Source organism: Oncorhynchus gorbuscha, linkage group LG12 (assembly GCF_021184085.1).
Source record: "Oncorhynchus gorbuscha isolate QuinsamMale2020 ecotype Even-year linkage group LG12, OgorEven_v1.0, whole genome shotgun sequence".
Lineage (NCBI taxonomy): Eukaryota > Metazoa > Chordata > Actinopteri > Salmoniformes > Salmonidae > Oncorhynchus > Oncorhynchus gorbuscha.
In genome coordinates this window covers 49,812,959-49,837,259 of record NC_060184.1, presented here as the reverse complement: position 1 = coordinate 49,837,259, position 24,301 = coordinate 49,812,959, and the positions used below count along the sequence as shown (strand labels likewise).

The 24,301-nt window shown below is 41.6% G+C and overlaps 1 protein-coding gene across 1 annotated transcript in view; it reads left to right on the top strand.

Moving 5' to 3' along the window:
- Positions 1–11,689, top strand: part of LOC123991107 (receptor-type tyrosine-protein phosphatase N2-like) — a 267,926-nt gene extending 256,237 nt beyond the window's left edge. The window contains exons 18-21 of the mRNA XM_046292318.1: positions 2,479–2,532; positions 4,086–4,150; positions 8,420–8,493; positions 10,859–11,689. Coding sequence (XP_046148274.1) covers positions 2,479–2,532; positions 4,086–4,150; positions 8,420–8,493; positions 10,859–10,930 — 265 coding nt within the window. The 3' untranslated portion in view covers positions 10,931–11,689. The remainder of the gene's footprint in view (positions 1–2,478; positions 2,533–4,085; positions 4,151–8,419; positions 8,494–10,858) is intronic.
- Positions 11,690–24,301: the final 12,612 nt, after the last annotated feature.

Below are 24,301 nucleotides of genomic sequence, written 5' to 3'. Positions count from 1 at the left end.
CATTTATCTACTCCCCAGAGTCAGATGAACTCATGGATATCATTTTTATGTCTCTGCGTCCAGTATGAAGGAAGTAGTTTCGCGAGCCAATGCTAGCTAGGGTTAGCGCAATGACTGGAAGTCTATGGTATCTGCTACCATGCTAGCAGATACGATAGACTTCCAGTCATTGCGCTGGCGCTAGTTAGCAAATGCGCTAGTTAGAAACTTTCTTCAAACTGCACACAGAGACAAAACTTTTTTAAATCTTTGAGTTCATCTGATTCTTGGGAAGAAAAGGGCCTCATTGCCAAAATCCAGAAATATCCCTTTAAGTATTAGCTTGCGATAACTCTCCTTTTTTTGCTGCCATCCTTTCACCTGTCTACCTGTTCTTTCTGCTGCTCTGTTCCCTTTAACTCCTGTAGAGAATGGGTTTGTATAATGCCTCGATCACACCAACAGTGTCATTGCTCAAAATGGTACGCAGCATCATCTGGATAGGTGGGCAACAAAAGTTCAACATTCGCCTTCTGCTACCGCTGCAGTCAAGCCGTCTACGCATACGGTTTGATGCATACGTTCGATAAATCCAACGTATGCACCACACACAAAATATACTGCAACTGCCTCTGCAATGCAATGCTGCAAGGCAAACACAGTGTTTCATTGGAGTTGAGTGTACTTCTGGTGTAACAAAATGCAATGACACTGTCGGTGTGATCGAGCAACACTTAATTGATCGTAGGGCTATTTCTCCCCTGCTCATGCAAGGCAGCAAATGAACCGTCCGCATGGCATGGCTTGAAAAAAAACTTAATTCAAACAGCCAATTAAATGGGACATGTCAAGCTAAAAAACCTGGGTGAATCGAAGGGAAAGCCAATGACTGCCTAACCTTTCCTCCCTGTTCTTCATCTGATGTGCACTGACAGAAGAGACCCCCAGGGAAACGGCCTGAAAGGAATGGGAAATCCCACTCCAAATGAGAATGTCACAATTTAGACCAGTATGTTGCAAGCCCTCTAATTGTAGAAGTTCTGCAGGTTAGAGAGAGCTCACCATGCAAAAGGGTAATTGCAGTCACACTAGAGGTTATTTAATATCCAGCTCTCTCACTACAGAACACTACAGCCTCATGTAGCTGACGTGAGTCGGACTCACGCTCTCATGATGAGGTTTTCCTGCATACTACTTCAAAATCAGTGTCATCCTCAGCCACCGAGGGAAATTCCACTAGGTCTAATGGTTAAGATGTTGGTTTCCTTGGTGGGAGTCTGAGGCTCAGATCCCACATGTGACACTCAATATGCCAGTCATGTAGCGGTTTTGGCCAACTATGAAATTAGCGGTTGCCAGTGTCATTTTTGTGATGTTGCAGCTAGTAATATGAGTCCAGTTGCATAGTCACAAAAGTGATCATTGGAAACTGTGTCTCTTCAGCCAAGCCTGTGCACACAATCTCTCTTTCCACTCCTCCCCTCAATTTCCTTCCCCTTTAGGTTTGCACGATACCTCCCACCTGCTCAGATCACTCAAACTACTCAAAATGCCGGGTTCATTTGATGAATTACCTGTAAAAATGCATTTCCTTTTCACCCTACTTTGTTTCACATTTTTTCTTTCGCAAACAAATCTTTCCTCGTCTCGTTTAAAAAGTGTGTATTTCTCATTCATTTAGATGTTCCTTTTAAAATCTGGAATTATTTAGAATATAGTTTGTTTATAAATGTTAGCTCATGAAGATGACATGTGAAATGACATAGATACAGTGCTAGTGTGTCACTAATGACTGTATATTGAATGATACGAGGGCAAATAATATTCCTGTGTAGGGTTAGAGAAAAATGTTCAGATGTATTCTTTCTGAACTTTTGTCTAAATCACCTCTGATATAGACCAATGTAGTCGATAGTTTCCATGGCAACGTCTTGGTGTAGACGGCTTGTTGGCCCCCACTGTGTGCCTGTGGTGTGTAGCGTTCATAATTGGGCAAGGTTAATGCGTCGCAGATCACGATATCTCGCCACCGGATCCATCATGGCAGTAAAATACATGTCACAATATGGTGTTTTAAAATGGTGCTTCATTCATTCTCGTTGTTCAACATGGACTTGACATTTTTTGGGGGGGAGGATTGACAACGGGACTCCAAAGGTTTAAGCATTACGGACATTTTTTTTTTCTTTTGGTATATAAAGTACAGAATGCATAAGCAGAATGATCTGAGAAGAACAGCTGCCTCTAAACGTATAAACTGAATTTGTCCAGTTCAGTGAAATACAGTAAGCAGCCTACACAGTATGTGACCCTTTTTTTGCGAGTCATCCACATATTTAAATTGATGCTACATAATATGCTATATGACTTTTATCCAATGTTATAGTGTACAAAGTTGAGCAGATGTTTTGTCCACATTGATACATTTTAAAGTGCTTCATGTTTTTACCCCTATTGTCGTGAAGTGTGATATTAAAGCAGATGCTTCTTTTATTACAGAAAGGTTAACAAGTGCTACCGGGGTCGGTCTTGTCCAATAATTGTCCACTGCAGGCAAGTATACTACAATAATTATAACCTTGTAACGATGCACAGGCTGTGTAGGTGTCAGTAACAATACATGACAGACTGAGAAGGAAGACACAGTTCAAGGTGTCAGCATGCTTCAGTTCGACTGGTGGCTCTCCGAAGTCGGCTAAGTGAACCTAACGAGGCTGCTCGCATACTCCCTTAAAGACCTTTGTTTGGAAAAAATGTACAGTTTGTCCATTTTGAGACGGCGTAGTCATCCTCAAAATAATCAAAGATGATTCATTTTGATGTTTGGTGCTGTCTTTTTTAATGAAACAATGTGCATGAAAACGAGTCATCTCTTGTTCAATGACAACAAAGACTTTATTGAAGAATCGCTACTGTTGACCAATGACCGACAAAGAGGCGTAGACTTTAGCTCTGAACTTCGGCTTGCCTCCAGAAAAAATGTTGTGTCGAAAGTCCAAAACGAAAAAAAACTTTACGAAATGTCATCATAATATATGCACAAACTCTACTGAACTGTTTAGGCTGGGAAGCATGCGGACGGCCTTTAGTCACACTTACAGTACCTAAATGATGGATATATTTTTTTCTGATCATAATCACTGACCATACAAATGTGTCCTTATGGAAATCATATTGTATTTTTTTTTTCTTTCTTTAGTTAGTGAAGTTCCACTCGTTATTTAATATGGCAGGTATTTGCCTCCGTATTTTTAATAGTGAGTAGTGTTCAGTCATGCATGGAGAGCATCTGTCTGTCCGTCCGTCCATTTGTCTGTCTGGCCATAGAGGTCTCTAGTGTCTAGATGAGAAGCAGTGGATTAATGAAACAGTGGCGCTCCTCACGCCTCACGCTGCTCGCTCTCTCTCCTGTTTTATTTGGCTTTGCCTTTATTGGAGAGATGGTGCACGCCTTGTTTGCAATTAACATGCAGACAGATTGAATGCCCGGCGGGCTCAAAGAGAGGCTTTTCATGCAGCTATCGCTGGTGGAATGGAAAAGCAGGATCTCCAAAGCTGCTCTGCTAATGGCCTCTGGCCTCTTCACCTCCCCTCTGCTCCTGAGGTGCCTGCCTGCTGCAGGCTCACGCTGCTGCTTTTAGAAGCTTTTGTCCCTTATAACATCAGTTCCAAATCAGTACCCTAAAGTATTTGGACCACACATGCGTGTGTACACCCACAGACATTCTTTTAAAAACGTTTTAAAAATCTCATTCTAATTTTGCACAAATATTTGTGTGTTGATAACAGCTTTGTACTCAAGGGTTATTCAAGCTTTTATTAATGTCCTATTATCTTTCATTTAACATCTTATAAACAAATACCTGCTATTACTTGTGTGTGCTTATACAATAATATATTTTACTTTTTAAATGCTCGGTTAATGCTCTTCTTATCATTTGTATTTTCCTCAGGATTTACAGCTATAATGCAAGAAAATCTAAATGAGCTAGGCCTATTTGTTTTCACGTAAGAGGCAGACACTAACTGTGGTATTGAGCAAAGCTGCCTTGTGTTCTTTTTCTGGCTCACTAATGAGTGTCTTCTCCTCTCTGGCTGCTTTGCAGTGACGGGGCTGGCCGAAGCGGAACGTACATCCTGATTGACATGGTCCTCAATAGGATGGCTAAAGGTAGGAGTCGATGGGCCTCTCCGTCTCGCACTCTTTTCTGCTTGTGTGATGACGTTACCATGGCAACGACAGAAAGCCTCCATTTTCAGCCAAAGGTCTTGGGATGCATTGGAGGGTAACTGAGTAGGCCTCTGCTGTTACTCTGGGAGGGCTCTTCAGAAGGAAGGAGAGAGAGAGAGAGTGATGTAGAGAGAGGGAGGGTGGGAGGGAGGGGGTGAGGGAGAGAGAAACAGAGAGAGAGAAACAGAGAGAGAGAGAGGATGAGACGGAGAGAGAGAGGATGAGACGGAGAGAGAGAGAGGGTAAGAAATAGCATTGATACTAATAACATTCACAACCACATTTGAATATGTTTTCAGAACGTTAAGCGCATACAGTATACTACACAAGGCTCGGTATTGCATAATCGGAAATAACTCAGGAAACGTATACAATAGAATCAAAATCAAAAATCAAATCAAATCAAATGTATTTATATAGCCCTTCGTACATCAACTGATATCTCAAATTGCTGTACAGAAACCCAGCCTAAAACACCAAACTGTAAGCAATGCAGGTGTAGAAGCACGGTGGCTAGGAAAAACTCCCTAGAAAGACCAAAACATAGGAAGAAACCTAGAGAGGAACCAGGCTATGTGGGGTGGCCAGTCCTCTTCTGGCTGTGCCGGGTGGAGATTATAACAGAACATGGCCAAGATGTTAAAATGTTCATAAATGACCAGCATGGTCCAATAATAATAAGGCAGAACAGTTGAAACTGGAGCAGCAGCACGGCCAGGTGGACTGGGGACAGCAAGGAGTCATCGTGTCAGGTAGTCCTGAGGCATGGTCCTAGGGCTCAGGTACTCCGAGAGAGAGAAAGAATGAGAGAAAGAGAGAATTAGAGAGAGCACACTTAAATTCACACCGGACACCGAATAGGACAGGAGAAGTACTCCAGATATAACAAACTGACCCTAGCCCCCCCGACACATAAACTACTGCAGCATAAATACTGGAGGCTGAGACATAGAAGCCCCCTGCCTTCCCACCCCTATCAGGACAGGTCATCTGTACATCTGGCTCTGACCCTGTCCTCCCCTTCCCCCTGCTCCTTGTCTTTGGCGCCCTGCTCGGTAACTTTGGTCTTAATGGGACATCAAAGGGCAGAGTCAGGGTAATATGGTTCTGCTTGATGGAGGTCTTTCTCAGGCTGTCACACACATCCCTGGTCTGGGTCCTGGGTTTGTGCTATGGGTTTGGACTGGGGATGGGACTCGGGATGCAGTGTGTTCCATCAGTGGCGGCCGTCGACTAAACAGTCAAACACCTTCTACACATCATATTAAGTAGGCTACTTTTCATTTCAAAGTTCAAACTCACTAGTCCGATCTCCTATATCCCTTTGCCATTCATAAATCATGCAACGTTGTTATATGTCCATTTTATCGCGTCGGGACAAATAAACCAAAGGATTTCCTAGGATGTAGGGGCTTGCCCGACAGTGACGCTAATTGAGTGACTCTCATCTCGTCGGGCAGTGTTGCCTACCGAATCGCATCGGTTAGAGAGCCATTCCTTTGGCTCCCTAATTTGCATAGGCTACTGGTAGACCTAGGCTTTCTGGCGATTATCTGCAGATCAATTATGAAAACATTAGTTGAAGATGGGCAATCATCACTGAAGGAACAATACATAGTGGAGAGCCTCATTTTGGTCCAAAATATGATAATAAGTGCCCTCACGGAATCCAGGCATTAAAATGGAATGCAACAATATTCAAGAATGTATTGACCTTAGTAGAGGAATCAATTAATTAGAAAATTAATTAATTAGCCCTAGTTTATCATAAGACATGAACAGAATGCATCAGTGATTCAGGTTTCCTGCAACTTTCTGAAGAGGCAATGATAATGTAATATATATGCCATTTAGCAGACGCTTTTATCCAAAGCAACTTACAGTCATGTGTGCATACATTCTACGTATGGGTGGTCCCGGGGATCGAACCCACTACCCTGGCGTTACAAGCGCCATGCTCTACCAACTGAGCTATATAATGCCCCGTGTGTGTGTGTGTGTGTGTGTGTGTGTGTGTGTGTGTGTGTGTGTGTGTGTGTGTGTGTGTGTGTGTGTGTGTGTGTGTGTGTGTGTGTGTGTGTGTGTGTGTGTGTGTGTGTGTGTGTGTGTGTGTGTGTGTGTGTGTGTGTGTGTGTGTGTGTGTGTGTGTGTGTGTGTGTGTGTGTGTGTGTGTGTGTGTGTGTGTTTATCACTTTGTGTAGCCGTTAACGATTATGCTAACGAAACAGTATTCTGGTAGATTGATAGGCTTTCCCAAAAACTTTATCAGTGAAATGTACCTGGCAGAATGATATCCTGATTATTTTCATCATTACTGTGGGTATTTGTTTTTCAAACTCTACCATCACATGTGCACAAGAAAACACTGCTAAACAACAGCCTCTTGCTAGGTGCACACCTGAATTAAAGGTATTTAACTTACACCCAAAAATCTACATTTCTCAAAAATGTTCCAGAGCTCAATGTGTGGTTTAAGCATTGCTGTGGACTTAGAACATCCAGTTTTGTGGTTTTTCTATGTACAAATGTGATTTTGAGACCGAAAACCTGAATTTAAAAAACAGGGAAAAATGGAAACCTGGAAAAACTCAACGGAGAAAACAGAATTTGGGAAAGAACAAAACGTATTCGGGCATAACATTAAACAGATTTTATAGGTCCCTACCTAATGATAATTGTAAAAACAAAAATAGGCTACGTCAAATCAGAAAGTTATAATACTTGACCCTGATATTTAATACATTTTCCAAAATAATGTTGGTTATTTACTTCATTTTTCTGTTTAAAAAAGTACATAATTTGTGACAATTCGTATCTTGCAGTAAAACTGTAAATAACACTTTAAAGAAGACAGGTTTAAAAATGGTTTTAATGTTCTCTTACTTAGAAAATGGTCCTGATCATATAAGCCTAGACCTACTGTAGACAATATCCAAAACAAGGCATCAAGGCATTATAATGTACCAGAGGCCATCAAAATAGAGCTACACTTCTGGAGAGAAATAAATACCCCACCGGACCCTCCCAGCCTGGGGGTGCCTGGTTGGCTACTTTTCTATTTGGCTGCCTACTCTATGTACGTGTGGAAAACACTGGCTGGGGCCAGACCCACAGGTTTTTGTTATGTTGAGCAATGAGCAACCCAGAGTATGAGTGCCCTTTCCATCTTTGTCTGGTGTGAGGCTCATCTGCTCTTGAGGAGTGTGAGGCCTTGTGTTTCCAAACAGAATGAAAAGCCCAGAGGCCCAGACATAAAATCCCACATTCTCCTTCTTCTTCCTCCCCCTCTTCTTCGTCTCTTCTTTACTCCAGAGTGTGAATTGTACACAAGAATGAGAATTTCACTCCAAAGCCTTTTTTCTTGTTTGAGGAGATTCTCCCCTCCTAAACTTGAGAATCCAACACTTCTGAAACATGAAAGTATTGGAGCACTTTGAGCTTGGAGTCCAGCTGCCTTAACCGGTCCCTTTCCTCCCTCCCCTCTCTCCCCCTTTTTCAAAAAGTCTCTAAGGGCTTGAGGATTTCTCTCCCTCTCTCTATTTATTTTAGGGGGATTAAATCTCAAATGAGCCCCTCCAACTCGCCATTTATTAGAAACTCCAACAACAGTCTGGTTGTTGAAGTCATTCGAGCTAAAGGTGAAAGGAGATTTTCAAACCAGTGTTCACTGCTAGTTTCTACCACTATGTTTGTTACTCAGACATAACATCCCGTAGCTCACATAACTTGCTGAGTTTTAAAATGACACAACGTAATTAAATGCACATGGAAGGTGAACTACATCACATCCAGAATTTGTTTCTTTTTTTTCAAAATCATAACAAGTACAGTAAATTGGCTTGATTTTGCACACATCATTCTGAAATCTGATTCTCTAAGATATATCAGAATTTAAGCTTCTGAAAACTTGAATCACAGTTGGGCATAGTGTAGTGCTGCTACTACAATGCATGGTTCCAATTTAAGCGGTGCTCAGTTTCTTTGATTGCATCATTCATTGTACAAGGTTCCCTGCTCCAGAAATATCTCCATGCATACATTATTCTAGTGAAAACAGTCAGTGGCTCCTGGCCAAGTCTTTCGAGGGATGAATGTAATAATTTTCAATCACTGTGCCGTTCCAAAGGGAGCCGGTAGAAAGGAGATTGACAGATGTGAGCTGGATTAATCTGCTGCTTTGAACTCAGTCCAATTTGCGGTCTGTTGCAGGTGCTAAAGAGATTGATATTGCCGCTACCCTGGAGCACTTGAGAGACCAAAGAGCCGGCATGGTCCAGACAAAGGTAAGGTCCCTAGCTCTGAGCGGGAGATGGAGGGGGGAGTGGGGGGTGGTTCATGTCATTCACACAGAGGTGCATCTAGTTCACGGGTAAGCGCATAATGACATGAGCCTTACGGGAAATGAAATGATCAAGCGATTTCATAGGTTGTTCGAAATGATCAAGCGATTTCATAGGTTGCTTGAAATGATCAAAACCATTTCTTTACTGGAGGAGCTATTTTGAATTATACTCAGTCAGTTCATATTCCAAATCACAAACGAGGAGGTTTATGTCCACAAACACCAAGGGCTGGTTTCCCTGACATATATAACTAGTTCTGGATTAAAAAGCATGCTCAATGGAGAATCTCCATTGAAAGGGCTATTTAGTCCAGGGCTAGGCTTAATTTCTGTCTGGGAAACCAGCCCTGAGCCCTCAGAGTTTAAGATCTCCAAGCAGATGTAAGTGGTTGGCCTTTTGCAACTTACTAAACTCATGTAATTCTTGTTTGCCTCTGGAATTTAGAGAAGCCTCTTAACTCCAATTCCCCTGTTCTTAACTCAAATAATTTAACTCATTTTAGCGAGGGAGATTTGAAACGTCTCATGACAATCAAGTGGGTTCTCTGGAGAATTTCTGTATTTATGAACACTGAATTATTATGATGGGCAGCGAAAGCTTTTTGTGTCTTTTAAGACAGACGCATTGAGCTCCGGAATATCAATTAAGGCAAACTCAGTGCGAAATTAGGACATATGACACTTGTGAAAGTTGTTTACTAAAAGACTGGAGACTTCCTGAATGTTTTATTTATGTAAATTATATTGATTTAATCCAGCTTTCGCTGAATCCCATTTACCAGTGACTCAGGTCTCTGATTGGAGCTTGTTAGGGAAGTTTTCATTTTGCCAAAAATAAATGTTTAAAGTCTTTTACTATAACATCTAAGGGCAAATTAAATTACATCAGAGAACTAGCAATATTATTGATGTGGTGCCTCACTGTTTCATGAAGAGCATAAATTGGAGATTGTAGGATTTGGGACAGCTTTTAGCTGTACAAAATATACAGCATTAGCTGTTCTGGTCTTACATGTAGATATTACAGTGTTACACTTTTTGTCATACCAATAGACAATACTTACTCTATGCTCAAGCAAGCATCCTGTAACTGTGTGGTGAAGACAGAGGTTTGTCTCCCTCTGGTGGTGGAAATGTAAAACCCTCTTCCTAGGCCACCATAATGCACCTTAAAGCTATTAAAGGTCCTGTATAAAAACATATAAAAATAGGAACAACCTGAGCAACAAAAAACTGTCGACATTACTTGTTGTAAAGAACTCCTCAGTATAGATTTTATTTTACCCGAGGCGAAAATGTGGCATGTTTTGTGTTGACAATTCTGAAGCCGGATTCTTGTGAACGCCTACCTCTCTTCAGTAAGTTTATTTTAGCGCCTGCAGGCTGAATGAGAGTTGAGGTGTGGAATGTGAAACAGTAGGTCTTCAGGGTGAAAATCGACCGGCCCTGTTGTGCTCTTCAGGGAGCAGAGTGAGTCACACACAAACACACACACACACACAAACACACAAACACACACACACAAACACACACACACACACAAACACACACTTGAGAGAAGAGTTGACTTAGGCCTAGATTCAAACAGTTCAAGCGCTAACCCGCGCTAACCCGCGCTAACCCGCGCTAGCCAACACCTGTGTAGCTGGTGTTTTGGAGATGTCAGAGGTGTAACTGCACTGAAGCTGTCAAATCGGTGAGCAGCTGCTCTTGTGGTCATTGTCTAGAAGCCACTCCCGTTCCAAACACGTAAGTTCCGAACGGGAAAGTGTAGGCTATATAGAAATAATGATACTCAAATAAATAACTAAATTAAATAATCAGCATTTATATCAGCCTAATCGAGGTGTAGATTACATCACACATGCCATTGTTCAAACTTGCAACATGGCTACATGTGATCTTGACATGTGACTTGGTGCGTCCAATGGCAACGTCCAGTGATAGGTATAACGCCGGGAGCCGCTTGTGCATTTGACACCTCTGACGCAGTTCCGCTGCCAGAACATCAGCTATGCGGGTGTCGGCTAGCATGGATGTGATTGAATCTAGGCCTTTAGAAGCTTTTTTTAAAGACATCCCTGGCTGGGTCTACAGTGGCACTGACTTCCCTCACACACTCAAGAGAGGGAGCTCGGAGAAGGGCACAACTGCTCCCTCCATTTTCTCTGTAGCCACAACACAACAAGGGGGGGCATTAGACAAAGTGTCACTACGATATGACTCACTGACAGTCATAAACCTTTACACACCGGACAAGAGGTAGTTATAAACCAGCCACTGAACAACTCTCTCTCTCTCCACAGGAGCAGTTTGAGCTTGCGCTGACAGCCGTAGCGGAGGAGGTGAATGCCATCCTTAAAGCACTTCCACAGTGAAACTCGATGCCGCCCCACACCGTGCCACGTCTCGCTGTCTAAACACATGTTTTTCTGCCCACTCAAGTCTGTCATCTCGCTTTTGTCCCAAATGGCACCCTATTCCCTACGTAGTGCGCTACTTTTGAACAGGGCCCATAAGGGTCTGGTCAAAAGTGGTACACTATGTAGGGAATAAGGTGGTGCCATTTGGGACATACATACCTATCTTCTCTTGTTTCTCTCTCCTCTGATTCCCGCTCTTGGTATACTTATGAATGTTGTGCCAGATACTTGACCGACCTGGTCTTCTTAAGTGTGATGTATTCTTTTTGCAGTTGTGTTCCAGTGCCACTTACAGATAGCTAGACAAAGTCATGTGTGTTCTCTCTCTCTCTCTCTCTCTCTCTCTCTCTCTCTCTCTCTCTTTGTGATCTGAATAATCTATTATACTAAGAATCAGATAATTGGTTATTGATGTGTGAAGAATATGATATTGTATTCAAGGCCTGAACATCTGTGTCCTGTATATAGAGAAGATGCTTCAAAGAACAATGTCGAAGTGATCTTTACTATTAAAGTTCTGAACCACATTCTATGGCCCTGTTCAAATGCATTCGAAAAGTATCCTTCCTTCCTTGAGAATCTGTAAGTGATATACACTACCGGTCAAACGTTTTAGAACACCTACTCATTCAAGGGGTTTTTCATTATTTTTACTATTTTCTACATTGTAGAATTGTAGAATAACACATATGGAATCATGTAGTAACCGAAAAAGTGTTCAACAAATCAAAATATATGTTATATTTGAGATTCTTCAAAGTAGCCAGCCTTTGCCTCGATGACAGCTTTGCACACTTGTCATTCTCTCAACCTGGTTCACCTGGAATGCTTTTCTAACAGTCTTGAAGGAGTTCCCACACATGCTGAACATTTGTTGGCTGCTTTTCCTTCACTCTGCACTCCGACTTTTCCCAAATCATCTCAATTTGGTTGAAGTCGGGTGATTGTGGAGGACAGGTCAACTGATGCAGCACTCCATCACTCTCCTTCTTGGTCAAATAGCACTTACACAGCCTGGAGGTATGTTCGGTCATTATCCTTTTGAAAAACAAATTATAGTCCCATAAGCCCAAACCAGATGGGATGGCGTATCGCTGCAGAATGCTGTGGTAGCCATGCCGGTTAAGAGTGCCTTGAATTCTAAATAAATCACAGACAGTGTCACCAGCAAAGCACCCCCACACCATAACACCTCCTCAGTGGGAACTACACATGTGGAGATAATCCGTTTAATCATAAAGATAAGATTAATCATAAAGATAATAATTTGGACTCCAGACAAAAGGAGAAATTTCCACCGGTCTAATGTTCATTGCATGTGTTTCTTGGCCCAAGCTAGTCTCTTCTTCTTATTGGTGTCCTTTAGTAGTGGTTTCTTTGCAGCGATTCGACCATGAAGGCCTGATTCACTCAGTCTCCTCTGAACAGTTGATGTTGAGATGTGTCTGTTACATGAACTCTGTAAAGCATTTATTTGAGCTGCAATTTCTGTGGATAGTAACTCTAATGAACTTATCCTCTGCAACAGAGGTAACTGGGTCTTCTTTTCCTGTGGCAGTCCTCATGAGAGTCAGTTTCATCGTAGCGCTTGATGGTTTTTGTGACTGCACTTGAAGAAACTTTAAAGTTCTTGAAATTTTCCTGATCGACTGAACTTCATGTCTTAAAGTAATGATGGACTGTCGTTTCTCTTTGCTTATTTGAGCTGTTCTTGCCATAATATGGACTTGGCCTTTTACCAAATAGGGCTATCTTTTGTCTACCCCCCCCCCCCTACCTTGTCACAACACAACTGATTGGCTCAAATGCATTAAGAAATTCCACCTATTAACTTTTAAAAAGGCACACCTGTTAATTGAAATGCATTCCAGCTCACTACCTCATGAAGCTGATTGAGAGAATGCCAAGAGTGTGCAAAGCTGTCATCAATGCAAAGGGTGGCTATTTGAAGAATATAAAATATATTTTGATTTGTTGAACACTTTTTTTTTGGTTACTACATGATTCCATGTGTTATTTCATAGTTTTGACGTCTTCACTATTATTCTACAATGTAGAAAATAGAAAAAAGAAAGAAAAACTCTTGTGTCCCTCGAAGAACTCCCTAGAAAGGAAGGAACCTAGGAAGAAACCTAAAGGAACCAGGCTCCGAGGAGTGGCCAGTCCTCTTCTGGCTGTACCACCACCCTATTGCTTTCCCCCAATCCAACCGATTCATATCTGTGATAACTTGAAGTAGGAAGGAAGTGTTTAAACAGGGCCTGTATGTGAGGTTCGATTTAGTCAGATACGCTTTAGCCAATATCCGCATAGCAGTTGTTTTGACTGTGTCGGAGGTGGAACTGCGTTAAGAGCTGTCAAATCCACAAGCAGCTCCCGGCATTATACCTAAAGCGGACAATGCCATTGGCTGCGCAGTCGCATGAACAGAAATCCCATGCAGCCATGCAGGTCGAACCCTTGAATGTGAGATCTTATTTTGTTGAATGATTTTTCAATTCGATCATCATTATTTCTATATAGCCTACAATGTCTCGTTGTGAACTTATAACACGATTGGGGCGGGTGTGGCATCATGACAATGACTAAGAGCATCTGCACACCGATTTCACGGCTCCAAGGCAATTCAACCTCCGACACAGTCAAAACATCCGCTATGTGGGTGTCTGCAATCGCTGGTTAGTGCTTGATCTGATTTAATCTAGTTGTCCTCTTGTGCAGACTGCTTTTGTTTGTTATGTACATTGTTTTGTATATTAATTTAATACCGTTAATATTTAAAATCACTGAAATGTAATGATTATAAACACAAGTGTACAAAACATTGAGAAGACCTTCCTAATATTGAGTTGTTTTGCCAAGTTACCCTCGGAATGACAAACATACACAATCCATGTCTCAATTATCTCAAGGCGTAAAAATCCTTCGTTAACTAAGCTGTCTCCTCCCCTTCATCTGCACTGATTGAGGTGGATTCAACAAGTGACATGAATAAGAGATCTTATCTTTCACCTGGTTAGTCTATGTCATGAAAAGAGCAGGTGTTCTTAATGTTTTGTACGCTCAGTGTAGAGTGAGCAATATAGATATTAACAATATGATGTGATATGATTAACCTGAATTATATTGGCATTGTTAATATGTTTGTTTTGTCCTCTTAATCGACAGAATATTGTGACTCATGTGTACAGGTGAAGTCCATGTATAGAATATCAATTGTTGGAAACTTGTTGTGCTATTAAAATGTTTTACTGAACTTGTTAATGAAAACGATATATTTTGTGTGGAAAGAAAATTCTATCAGATTGATAATAAACCATAGAACGGTTGACCAGACATTTGTCTGTCAATTGGTCCACTACTGTAGCTCTTTAGAAAACATTAAAAGGAAGAAGTACCAATGGCATTTGATCAGCTGAATAAAAGCCAGCCTCTTTTACCAGAGGGTGATCATTGACTGAATGCCATGCCTGAAATAAAGATGGATACCCACACGCAGATGAATTCTCCTGCAGTTTTATTTTGCAACGCATCCACCTGAAGGTCTTCAATAGGCTTAACCCACAGTGAAGAAAGCAGTGATATTTTTTAGAACTCCATGCCTGGACAGATGAAATGATTGGCTCACCGCCTTTTGTCAGTTGAGAGACAGGGCAGGCAATGAAACAGATAATCAGCCCAGTGATTTACATTAGAGAGTAATACGAGGAGAGACATTTCTGGGCAGCAGTCAGATTGTCTTCATTTCTTTTTTACCCGCTTTTTTTCTCCCCAATTTCGGGCTATCCAATTGGTAGTTACAGTCTTGTCTCATTGCTGCAACTCCCGTACGGACTCGGGAGAGGCACAAGGTCGAGAGCCATGCTTCTTGACATAATGCACATCCAACCCAGACGCACCAATGTGTCGGAGGAACACTGTACACCTGGCAATCTGGTCAGAATGCACTGCGCCTGACACAGGAGTCGCTAGTGCGCAATGAGACAAGGATATCCCTGCCGGCCAAACCCTCCCTAACCTAGACGAAGCTGGGCCAACTGTGCGCCGCTCCATGGGCCTCCCAGTCACAGCCGGCTGCGACAGAGCCTGGGCTCGAACCCAGAATCTCTGGTGGCACAGCTAGACCACTGCGCCACCCAGAGGAGGCCCTTGATTGTCTTCAATTCAATCTCACATCAGGTTTGTGTAGCATCTTGCACCGAGAGCAGGGCACTTGATCATCTTTACTTCCTAAGTTGTCATCACACTTTTCAGTTTCTGAAAGTTGTTGAGCACATGGTGGCTGTCCATATTCCTACTCACAAGTCATTGCCATACACTTGTGCATAACTATTCATATTGGAGCAGTTTACTCAGGATCAGCATTTCTACCAGACAGACAGAAGAAGAAAGCGAACGAGGGACAAGGATATTGCCCAGCAGCGCAAACTAGTTAAAAACCGTATTCGTTTGTGAAGAAGATCAAAGTTATCAGTGCCTTGGATAGACATGAGAGACTGCCTCAGCAATTTTCTCCCCATTCATTCTCAACAACACCAGGCCCTTTTTCTTTGGGGGGGGGGGGGGGATCCTGGAAAGCATCCCAGCCAGCTCCCAGTAAACACTTGGGATTTCCGTATGCTCTCCATGGCCAAGTGGCATGTTTGTAAGCTCGTTGTGTTGCTCATCCATTGATCAGCAGGTGTTTGGTTCTGTAACAACAACACACCTCTATGATTCACAGCCACAAAGCAGCTGCTTGAACAGCTGAGTAAGTTGTATAGTGTAAAACTCTGCTTTCACTGCGATAATCGCATCTAAAAACTACCTAGCCTGGCCAATCGGATTCCACCCGCGATTGGGAATTTGACGTTGCACCTTGTAATTCAACCAAACCAACACCAACCTAGTAATGAAATCAAGAGCAATACCGCGACGTAGATGTACACAGAGGCCCTATTGATTGGGGAAGTATTAGGTTTGCTCAGACCAGCACACAAATGTGACCATGAATTTACAAGTGTATTAAGGGATTGAGAGTTAGCAGTAATTAAAACAAAGTAGTGGTTGGGAGTCAGAGGAGAGGAGAACACGTGAGAACATTAAAAGGGTGGGTTGTTACAGATTTTAAACTGGGTGGTTCGAGCCCTGAATGCTGACTGTGCCACAGGTATGAAAAACATGTATTTTTACTGCTCTAATTAAGTTGGTAACCAATTTATAATAGCAATAAGGCACCTCAGGGATTTGTGGTATATGGCCAATATACCATGGCTAAGGGCTGTATCCAGGCACCTCGCGATGCGTTGTGTGTATGAACAGCCCTTCGCTGTGGTATATTGGCCATATACCTCACCCCCTTGGGCTTAGTTTATTTGTATTTATTACGGATCCCCATTAGCTGCTGTCAAGGCAGCTAATCATCCTGGGGTCCAGCTAAAATAAGGCAGTTTATACAATATTATTTCAATTACATTACAATACATTCACAACAGATTTTATAACACATTCAGTGTGTGCCCTCAGGCCTCTACTCTACTACCACATATTTACAACACAAAATCCATGTGTCCATGTGTGTATAGTGCGTATGTTATCATGTGTGTGTATGCATGTGTCTGTGCCTGTGTTTGCGTCTCTTCACAGTCCCCGCTGTTCCATAAGATGTGTTGTTATCGTTTTTAAAAAATCTGATTCTACTGCTTGTATCAGTTACCTGATGTGGAATAGAGTTTCATGTAGTCGTGGCACTATGTAGTACTGTGCATCTACTCTGGACCTGGGGACTGTGAAAAGACCTCTGGTGGCATGTCTTGTGGGGTATGCATGGGTGTCCGAGCTGTGTGCCAGTAGTTCAAACGGACAGCTCGGTGAATTCAACATGTCAATACCTGCAACAGAGTGGATTGTAAGAGCATTTTAAGTGCAATTGAAAAGGTCTGAGACTGAAAAGGTCCACTCGTCGTTCAAGGTTTGGTCTGTGTCTTCGGGACCTGCACTATTATCAAAGGATAATTGGGTTTTCAAGCTGCTCATTCGGGGTCTGAGTGAGCCATGCACTTGAGGAGAGCTTCAATATTTAACGTTGTTGCTGGGACAGATACATTTTCCCATTTGACATGACTCATTCCTCCCATTTCTGTACCCTTGGACCAGGACCTGTCAAACTCACGGACGGACCACGTTGTGAAAGTACAAACAAATGCCTGATAGTTGAGTCCGATGGAGCTGTCACGCTAGACTAGAGGAAGCATCCTAGCTATCTGGAAACCTAGTCACTTGGTTAAACCAATGGTCATTAAAAAAGCTGTGCACTTTTTAATTTTGTAATATTTAACTACTTGAAACGTATTCATCCTCCCAAAGGAGAGATGACAGAGAGGCAAAAGGCATTGGAACCCACTAGGTAAGCGACAGCAGGAGAAAGCAATTACCATGAATACATTTTCTAATAAAATTGTATCCTTCGGATGATAAGCAATTAAATATGTGTAATTATGGTTTCCATACAGTCATTTCTAAGCTGATTAGTGCTGTGTACTTTAAATCCTGTCATGGATCTGTGGATGGTGCTATGGATGGCCGTGGCAGCTCATCTGCACATCTATGATGATAATGAGGTCTGAGGAATGCAGAATAGCGGCAGTAAGCCTGTTCTCCGCCCCAGTTATACGAGCTGTCAGGGGAGGGATACGCCAGCAACAAGAAAAGGAGACGCAGCCCATATGTACCCCCTCTATGCACACAGACAGTGTCACTGTCACCAACGGCTCAACGGGGATAAGGCCGTTTCTAATTTAGTCTTCTTTGCCTTGGTGGGTGGGAGACTGAGACTTTGACTATTAATCACATCAAATTTTATTGGTCACCTGCACATATTTAGCAGATGTTATTGCAGGTGTTCGTGAAATGCTTGTGTTTATTGCTCTGAATGAGAGAGATGATGAGCAGCTCGAACTGATCCACTCAACTCTAGAGGGTTGATCAGTATTATGAGGAGGTATGGTCTATCAGGTCAGGTGTGTTGACTCAAGTCTCAGGTTAAGGTTTTAACCCGTCAATTCAAGTCAGATGTGTGTTTTCCCCTTGGAATATGACACCTGGGACATGACTAGAGTTTAAGTGGTTTTTGGGGAATGGCTAATAGACTTTTAACAGTTGGAGAAAAAAAAGAGTGCGATGAGATTTTAAGCAGCACAACATCTGGTGGGATAAAAAGGCAAGCCTTCAATCATGGTGGATATCTCTGCTCATTAGTGACACACACACACACACACACACACACACACACACACACACACACACACACACACACACACACACACACACACACACACACACACACACACACACACACACACACACACACACACACCCCTTTTCCCTCCCCGGTTGTTAACGGGCAAACAGGTGTGACACTGACATTTTACAGTTTCATCACTGTCCCATCATGCATCTGGGAAACTCCTGGCACTTTGCCTCTGTGTGTTTTTATCAGCGGTGGCTGCGTGACTGACCAGCGCGACCCCAATGTTGCTCACTGTCACTCATCATAAGTGAGTTTATCAACACACATCTAATCCGCGCACTCCAGTGGGACCGTAGCCATTTGCATACTAAGATTGCTTTCTTCTGCTTGGCAGAGGAGCCGCCTCCTTTGCATAATTAAAAATGAGAAGGACGCCGCCATCAAAATGTGTCACAACATCGTTAGACACACAACTACATTTTAAAGAATACATTTCGAGAGGCAATGGATTGCATGGATTTTTTTTTAAAGGGCTAAAGGGTACAAAACATTACAAATTCCAAATCAAATAGCTAAATGATCCTTAGGATGACCTTCTTAAAACAATTCCATGTAGCTTAGTAGAACCCCCCCCCCCCCGGCTTAGACAGGTCTTAAACTGTTATGGGCATTAAGGACAATTGCTCTTTACATGAAATAGACTGACCAGATGAATCCAGCTATGAACCCTTGATGTCACCTGTTAACTCCACTTCGAATCAGTGCCGATGAAGGGGAGGAGACAGGTTAAGGAAGGATTTATAAGCCTTGAGACAATTCAGACATGGATTGTGTATGTGTGCCATTCAGAGGGTGAACTGGCAAGTTGTTCTTAATGATTTCTACATTTAAGTGCATTTAAGTGCCTTTGAACTGCGACGCTGCTGGGTTTTTCACGCTCAACATTTCCCCCTCTGTATCGAGAATGGTCCCACCACCCAAAGGACATCCAGCCAACTTGACACAACTGTGGGAAGCATGAGCCAGTATCCCTGTGGCCCAACGCTTTTGACACCTTGTAGTCCACGCCCAGACAAATTGAGGCTGTTCTGAGGGCAAAAGGAGGTGCAACTCCACTGTACATGGGTCATTCTATGAAAACGGTTGCTTATTGAACAGCCAACTTTTACAAATCTGTCATTCTTTTTTATTTTTTATTTATCAAAACTTATAGTCAGATAATAATTAACCCCTTAATTAACCCCCAGCATAAATGACAGCTCAACATATTTTTCAATTTTTTTGTTTGGATTAGTAATAATTTACATTAAACATGCATGTGTAAAGTTTTATTGTCTGACATTTTTCCATTTATACTATTGCTTTTTTGTAACATTGGAAATAATTGAGGTTGATTCATCAAAATTGAATGATCATATCCTTAAAATGTTTACTAATGAATGTAGCAACAGTTAGGTAGATACAAAAACTATACTCAATTAAATTTGGCAACTCTGATGCCAGAACACTAATATGCCATAAAGTAACACCAGTGGCGCAATGTAACACCAGGGACGCAATGTAACACCAGTGGCGCAATGTAACACTAGTGACACAATGTAACACCAGTGACACAATGTAACACCAGTGGCGCAATGTAACACTAGTGACACAATGTAACACCAGTGACACAATGAAACACCAGTGACACAATGTAACACCAGTGACACAATGTAACACCAGTGGCGCAATGTAACACCAGTGACCCATTGTAACACCAGTGACACAATGTAAAACCAATGACAAACATACGATTATTTCAAACATATTTGATCAATTTATTAGTAATATGCTTAATTACAAATTATTTCAGATTTCATAAAATGGGTTGATGTAATATGAACAATAAAATTAGGATTATTGGCCAAAGATTAAGAACAAAAGACGAGGCCTATTGACTAAATTGTGTCTTTCATAACACAACAGATGTGTTGTCTGTAAAGATGTAATATATAATTGCATTCGATTTCCAGTGTAAGATACATGCAACATAATACAAACATGAAATACTACTCTTCCACGCCTATCCACAAAACTACTTAGTTGTTAAAACAGTATATGTACATTCTCGTGCCATGTGACAAATATTGTGTAGGCCTACTTAAAGGCATAGTTCATCTGAATTACAATATGACATATTGGTTTCCTTACTGTGTAAGCAGTCTATGGACAAGGTATGACAGCAATTAATGCTTTGGTTTTATGCCACAAATGCAAAATAATTAGCATTTGAAACAGTAGCCAGGTTAACAAAAGTATGGCGTGCTGTTATACTTTGTCCATAGACTGCATACCAGGTAAGGAAACCAAAAATGTCATTTTATAATTTAGGTGAACTATCCCTTTAAGTAACTCTGTAGATACAGAGTACATATGTCTTCCTACAGACACATTGTCTTAATTCTGACCTTGCAGTAATGGGTTCACTGACTGGAGTGGATGGGGGAGGGGGGTCAACACTGTCGTCAACACTGTTGTGTTTTTTCTGTCTGACCCGCCATTTCCTTCACTGTCTTTTTTACCCTCTCTATGAGATCCTTCACTTTCTTTTTTAACTCTCTAAATGCTTTCAGTAAGTCTGGTGTTTTTTAAGGTAGGCTTCTCTGCGGTGTGTGTAAGCATCCCTGCACTGTCTGTAGAGTCAGCATTTTTCCATATTTATCAAAAGGAAAGCCATATTACGTAATGACAATATTGAAACAGTAATAAAATGCTAATTAGTCTTTTTGAATATAATTGTTCAGGCCCGCTTTTCATAACAGTCCCGTCTCTAACGAACCTTTGACCCAGGAAGAATTTGGCAAGGGTGTTGAATTTTTCAAAGTGGTGTTTTTTTGTACATTTTAACACCAGTGACATGAAATTGAGGAACAGCTATTACTTGTAAATAATTTGTAATATTTAATTTATATTTTAGTTTTTTTAAGTAGTCCACTAAATAACTATATTACTTTCCTTTGTACTATGACATTTAAAGGGAGAAAAAAATATTTTACTCAAAATATGTCACTAAACCATGACTCCTGACTTGAGGGACAAGCCAATTTCATGGTACTGACAGTGGACTACAATATATAAAAACACATTGTTTGCAATATAACTGTCTTACATATGTTTATTAATAATAAAAACACTTCAATTAAAACATTTAAATAAATTAGGGGGTCATTATCTCACACTTTGAAGTGTTTTTCCTTGTGAATAAGGCCGGGACAGGAAAGCCACCATTTTTTGTAGAACGACCCATATGTGACAACTGCTCCATATGAACAGTTTAAGTGTTTACTTTTTTATAGACAGCAGCTGCAGACTTTTCATAGGACCAAAAGATTACCCAACTGGAACCTGATTCATTGGAAAAAATAAATATTTTGTGTCCCAAATGACAACCTATTCCCCATGGCCCTGGTGAAAAGTAGTGCACTATAAAGGGAATAGGGTGCCATTTGGGAAGTAGACCATGTGTTCCACCCTACCTAATACAGACCTGTGTTTACGTTGCACAATTCAATAACATGATATTAAAAATGCCCACAGCGATTGTTGTCACACGCTGCACGTTTTCACCAAGATGGACGACCTTTGGTGCATTTTAAAGAGGCAGTTTCATGAGTTTTCTAAACCAAACGATAGCAATACTGTACCATGAGGAACAATAACTGGGGTTAGATATTTCTGTTGTCAGGCAGCACCTAAATGTTTTTAACACTGCTAAAAGAGTCAAATTATATCAAAAACAGTCTTTAGTATTTGTGCTCAATGGTATTCCCAATACTGTCAAAGACAAAGCAGTTGCAGAGACAGTGGTAGGTTGATATTCTGAAAATATGTATTGATGATGAATATTGAGATTAATATTAAATAAGGATTTTTCTGGCACCAGGAAGTAAACCATATGAATAATGAGTACCAAAAGTTACTCCGGGAGAGCAAAGCAAAGACTGGTGCACAGTGTGAAACTTCAACTACACCAGGAGAATGTGTTAGGTCAGGATGAAGGTTCTGCATCAAGTCCGGTCTAAGTCTGAAGGTCAGGCACCTCTCCTCAGTGTGAGAAAGGCAGTGTACTTAAATGCTGGTGTCCCAAATACATTCCCTATGTAGTGCACTTCTTTTGACCAGAGCCCTTTGGACCCTGGTCAAATATTGTGCACTATATTAGAGAATACGGTGTCATTTGGGATGCACCCTAGATCCTTTTATCTCCTTTCAGGAGGTGAGGCTATATCTCTGGCTTGTCTTGTGCGCATGTCATTTGTCATTCGGGGTCACAGTGAGTCCCCCATGCCTTTCCTGAACAAATAACTGATCATGACCTTTGTTCTTCTCATTTGCATAACAATGTACATCAATATTCCGCCAGTCACAGCTGTGGCAACCATAGACTATGCGAAATGCCAGCCTCCTGATTCCAAACTTAGATTTTTAATGAACCCTCACTTTGGAGGGGGAGGGGCTGGTGAGGGGGTTGAGAGGCAGCACCTGCGATACATAGTAGGCTGCTCAGAAGCCTCGTTTGTACCTGGGGCTAACATGCGACCTTGGTCCTGATCTTATGCACATTCTGATTGTGCCCACATTGTAGCCGTTGTATCTACACACACTAGTAAAATATCTATCTTATCCACCCACTGTGTCCTCATTGTGACCAGATTTCCTGATATTCTTAAAACAATAATAATAATAATAATAATTTTTGAAGACACATATTGATGAAATAAGTCAATGGCACCACCTGTCAATGACTGTAGAGGGCGGGATAATGATGATTAAAATGTTTTCACTGTCCAGATCTGTCTGCGCTGTGTGTCTGACGACCTGCAGAGGTGGTCAGGAAGATCCAATCAGATCACAATGTCTTTTAATTGTCTACCCCTGTCTAACAATGTGGGCACAGTCATAATGTGGACAAGCTCAGGACAGAAGACGCATATTAGAAAAGTACCTTCAGAAAGTATTCACACCCCTTTTGGCTATGTTACAGCCTGAATATCCCATAACATCAAAGTGGAATTTTGTTTGTGGGAAAAAAAGAAATCAAATCGTTAAGTATGCATCAATCAATAAGTATGCAACCTCATCTGTGTTCAATAACAGTGGTTAACATGGTTTTCAAATGACTACCACATCTAAACTCAGCAAAAAAAGAAACGTCCTCTCACTGTCAACTGCGTTTATTTCAGCAAACTTAACATGTGTAAATATTTGTATGAACATAACAAGATTCAATAACTGAGACATAAATTGAACATGTCCAGCCATGTGACTAACAGAAATGGAATAATGTGTCCCTGAACAAAGGGGAGGTCAAAATCAAAAGTAACAGTCAGTATCTGGTGTGGCCACCAGCTGCATTAACTACTGCAGTGCATCTCCTCCTCATGGACTGCCCCAGATTTGCCAGTTCTTGCTGTGAGATGTTACCCCACTCTTCCACCAAGGCACATGCAAGTTCCCGGACATTTCTGTGGGGTGAATGGCCCTAGCCCTCACCCTCCGGTCCAACAGGTATCAGACGTGCTCAATGGGATTGAGATCTGGACTCTTTGCTGGCCATGGCAGAACACTGACATTCCTGTCTTGCAAGAAATCACACACAGAACGAGTGGTATGGCTGGTGGCATTGTCATGTTGGAGGGTCATGTCAGGATGAGCCTGCAGGAAGGGTACCACATGAGGGAGGAGGATGTCTTCCCTGTAACGCACAGCGTTGAGATTGCCTGCAATGACAACAAGCTCAGTCCAATGATTCTGTGACACACTGCCCCAGACCATGACGGACCCTCCACCTCCAAATCGATCACGCTCCAGAGTACAGGCCTCTCTGTAACTCTCATTCCTTCAACGATAAACGGTATTCAGTTGGTAAGAGATAGACATTCCGTAAATACTAGGAATAGATTGTCCACCATCTGTGTTGTCCAGACAGAAAAGAGAAATATGCAAAAGAACATTTCGATTTAGAGCAATAAAGAAATTGAATAAATTAACTGAGCAAACTAGAAACCTTTCAATATATAAATTTAAACATTATTTTAAAACAATTTAAATATAGTACA